Raw genomic sequence first — 4433 nt, 5'->3', positions numbered from 1 at the left:
GCGTGAAGCTCCAAAGAATCAGCAGCCGGTTTAGGCAAGGAGCCATCGATAAATACAAGCTTATGTTTGGCCTCAAGAGCCATCCGCATCGCACGATTCCAAGTGGGATAATTATCGCCGCGTAAAAGCTATGTGACGAGTATAGCACCAGGATTATCCGAATGATGTAGAAAATATGGAGAAGAACCATCAAAATTGATGGAAACAACATTATTGGAAGCAATAACAGCTGTAGCAAGAGCATTGAGAGATTGATCCGTCATTGTAAAGGCAGCAGAAAGAAAACGACAACATAGGGATTGTTTACTGCACTTGAAAAAAAAAAAGCTTCACTTGAAAAGGTATGGATCGTCCTAAACTGATACCATGTTAAGATGATTTTGTAAGGAAGTGATTTTATATTACCTCTTCATGTGTATAGATAATACAATCAAGTAAAGAATAAAATAAATGTAGCATGCTATACATAAGGAAATAAATTATTTGCAACGGTCATATGATCCAAGATATCCAACGGTCATATTCTCCCAAAATTTTAGGGTTTTCAGTTCGTGAGATTTGGTTTTAGGTTTGTGCTCCGCTCTGCATGGTGCGATCGTCTCTCTTGTTGTTGCATCTGGTGTGAGGTGCTCTCGTGGTGATTTTCTTGGTTGTTTGAAGGCTTCTTGGTCTTCGGTTGAGCCTTCTTGTGCTTGATGACTCGTCAGTGGTGTATGAATCAGGTGAGATCATTTCATGGCTGTTGTTCTTGCTGTGCCATGAGCTATTTCTCGATCTCTTGAGAGTTTCATCTCTGAGTTGATATATTTGTTGTAGAGAGTTCCTGTTGTACCCAACTTAACATTGACATTAGTTGTGCATGTTATCTGGAGTTTGGCAATAAAGATTCTTGATAAAGTCAAAATGAGGGCTCTTGGGAGATATAGAAATATGTAATACTTATGTTCTATATATTCCTAGTTTATATCTTCTTTATCCCAGTCTTTGTATTCTACATATATGCGTAAGAAATACGCACGAAGGAAGCGTGAAATGTTTTTATTTTCCTAATTTGGTGTAAAAAGGTTCACTCTTTTGTCAAGTTAATAGAAGGTTTCCGATTACTAATCATGAATATAGGTAAAAAAATAAATAAATAAATAAAAATAGATCGGTAAGAAAAAGGAATTACCCAAAATTTATTCTTAGAATTCAATTTTTTGTCACCAAAGAAAATCCTCTTCTTCTTGTGATTTTATCATTATGATAAACTAAATAATTGTTTGCCATAGTAAATTAATGCTCTACTTGATTGATTGAAGTTTAGTTGAAGGGAAAGAAACCGTGGAGCTGAATAACTCACTGATCAAAACACCTTTTAAAAGATTATGCGGTACGATTGGATCGAATAAGCCCTTTTGGAATAAATACTCAGCCGCTTGTGAACCATCAAATTTGTCTTTTTCAATATCTGTTCAATTACTCTTTTACCTACAAATGCAATGTAGGCATTGGATTCGACAATAATAATACCTCCGAACATACCAAAACTTGCTGTCACCCCACCGATCATGGGAGATGTAGGATTTAAACATACAATAATTTTTTATTTGATCCCATGGCCCTTCTTTCTTGCTTATCCATTTATTGATGGCAGGGTTGACCTTTGCCTTGTGGCACTCTGTTCGTATACACTTACTCAACGGAAGAGAACTCGATCTGTCAACGTGGGCTATGATAATTATATAAAGCAGAAGATATTTTAACCATTTGTATCAAGCTCAAACTCCCTTCTGGCATTTTTGCTCCTCTAAAAGAAGAAGGAGAAGGAACAAAAGCAAAGAGGTTTTGGTTGCCGTTGAAATCATCTATTTACAACTTAAGATATATTCAGAGCAAACATAGTTTGTCAGATACTGCAATGTGTGGTATTTTTCTTGGTTTTTGTTTTTGTTTTGTTTTTTTTTTTTTGTTTTTTGTTTTTTTTTTGTTTTTTTTTTTTTTTTTTTTTTTTTTTTTTTTTTTTTTTTTTTTTTTTTTTTTTTCTTTCTGAAGTGACCTTAATCTTTGTTGTTACCAATTGATTGTTCTCTTGATTTGAGAAGGATATTTGTACTACTCTTTTTTCTCATAGTGGATTGATGCAATATTTGTCCCATGGTTTTTTCCCTCTACACTAGAGGGTTTTCCCACATAACAATTCTTAGAGAGTTTGTGGTGATTATTTTTCCTGAGCTACTTTATTATTTCTCAAATACACACTAGATTATTGGGTTTGTTAATCCCAACATTAGGATATAATCCCTTCACCCATCCCTCACCCAAAACTGCTCACCACCACCAGAAACTGCCCACAGCCCCCACCAAAGACCAAAACCCTTCCTGCGCCGGAGACCACAACCCACCCCTAAACCTTCTTGACCTACATCTCTCTCTCTCTAACCGAAACCAAAAGCAAATGTATAGCATTTACAATATCAGAATCTCAGTGTGAAGGAAAAAATAATTATAAAAAAAAAAAACCCAGCGCAGAGCACCCACCTCCGCTAACAGATCTGAAGAACAACATGCAACATATTGATGAAGCCTAACAACATATCTACACCAATGTTGTCTATCATACTTGAATTCGTTATTGTAGAAAAAAATACCATCAAGACTTTTTTACTGGGTTAAATATATCTAAGCATGGGCAGACCCAGGATTTAATATTAGGGGGGGCGAAGAATGGAAGTCTAGATTGGCGAAGCACCAATGCTTTTTCGCCACACATATTGTGTGGGCCCTTATAAGACCATTGGGGGTCCCACATATAAATTATTTTATTATATTAAGGAATATGTCGTGAAAATTTAAAGAAAGAGGATCTGAGAAAAGCCAAACCCTAGGAAAACCCTAATGGAGATGTTTTCAGAAGGTAACCCGGCGATGAAAGTTTTCCTTGAAGAACTCGATCAGATGCAAAGGAGCAACAAGAAAATTAAACCAGGGTGGTTACTGCTCGAAGGGGAGACTCCTGAGATGGTGACTAGGCGAACCTACGTCAATACGGTTAAAAAAGGCGAAGATTTTTCAAAAGCTGGGTAGGAACAATGGCGGATGAAGATGCTTACGATAACGAGGGATTTAGCACAAATTGCTATTCGGATTGGGAAACTGATAATGAAGAAGAGGAAGTGCTTACAATTGCGGATGATCTGTTCTACCCAAACATCACCTTATCAAAGAGGGAAAAGGAAGACCTCCGAGAGCCATGGAAGCAATCTGTTATAATCAAACTGGTAGGAAGGCATGTGGGTTATATCTTCCTATCAAACCGACTGAAAACTCTGTGGAAACCTACGGGATCATGGGACTTAATTGACATAGGTTATGATTACTTCATAACAAAATTTGGATCCAAGGAAGACTATAGAAGAGTATTAACTGAAGGGCCCTGGAAAATTGCGGACCACTACTTGTCAGTGAGAAGGTGGGAACCAAAATTCAACCCAGCAATAGAAGAAGTCAAAAAGTTAGTCGTATGGATTCGATTCCCAGACGTTCCCATTGAATACATTAACAATATCTTCGTTACAAAATTAGGTGGAAGAATTGGAAAAGTGATTAAAATAGATGCAACCACTGCAAAGGCTACGAGAGGAAATTTTGCAAGAGTTTGTGTAGAAATTGATTTGAACAAGCCACTCCTATCAAAATTCAGGCGAAAAGGAAGAGTTCATCAGATATTGTATGAATCTCTCCACTTTTTATGCTTCGGTTGTGGAAAGTTTGGCCACCAGAAAGAACAATGCTCTGATGCTGAAGCTGTAGAACAAAATGAGAACAGAAAGAATGACGGAGATCATGCACCAGAGGTTGATGGTAGTGATTAATCTAGGAAACGAAATGCACCACCGGATACATACAGGCCTTGGATGCTAGTACAAAAACCCAAATATAAAAAGAGAGATGGTGGAGGGGGTGCTGTCGGATTTAGGGACGTCGGCGGGAACATGAGGGTGAATCAACAGATTTATGGTGAAATTAGTTCGAGATTCCAGGCGAAAGTGTCGCGGTTTGCTACTTTTGGAATAGAAAGAGAAAATGATGTGTGGGAAGGGAATGCTAATACAAACAGGGAGGCACCGGTAACACCAATGCAACAAAACACTTAACCCCTACAGCGAACCCATTTAGTACATAAAAAACAGGGTGATGTAGAGGATTTGATGGTGGATACAGAGGATTTTGGTCAAACCATGGAAGCATCGGTGGTTCTAGAGACTCCAAGTAGTCAAATGCAAATTAATTTTGAGCTCCCAATAGATGTTGCAAACGCCCAATAGAGAATCACCCAATATCAAAACATGGAGCTTCAACAAGCGGTTACTCTACAGGGCGATAATGGTGGAGCTGGAATTATAAATCCTGCCTCATTTGAAGGAAGAACTAACAGGACGGACCCTAGGAAA

The 4433-nt window shown here is 37.9% G+C and overlaps 1 protein-coding gene across 1 annotated transcript; it reads left to right on the top strand.

Moving 5' to 3' along the window:
* Positions 1 to 3071: 3071 nt before the first annotated feature.
* LOC149019380 (uncharacterized) lies at positions 3072 to 3854 on the top strand. Its single transcript, XM_089154086.1, has one exon. The coding sequence runs from the start codon at positions 3072 to 3074 to the stop codon at positions 3852 to 3854; it is 783 nt and encodes a 260-aa protein (XP_089010212.1).
* The last annotated feature ends 579 nt before the right edge of the window (positions 3855 to 4433 follow it).

The sequence above is a fragment of the Hakea prostrata genome, chromosome 4 (assembly GCF_041222555.1).
Source record: "Hakea prostrata isolate BN-2017 chromosome 4, UWA_Hpros_2, whole genome shotgun sequence".
NCBI classification, from domain to species: Eukaryota; Viridiplantae; Streptophyta; class Magnoliopsida; order Proteales; family Proteaceae; genus Hakea; species Hakea prostrata.
Note: the sequence above shows the minus strand (reverse complement) of the source record. Positions and strands in the feature narration are given on the sequence as shown.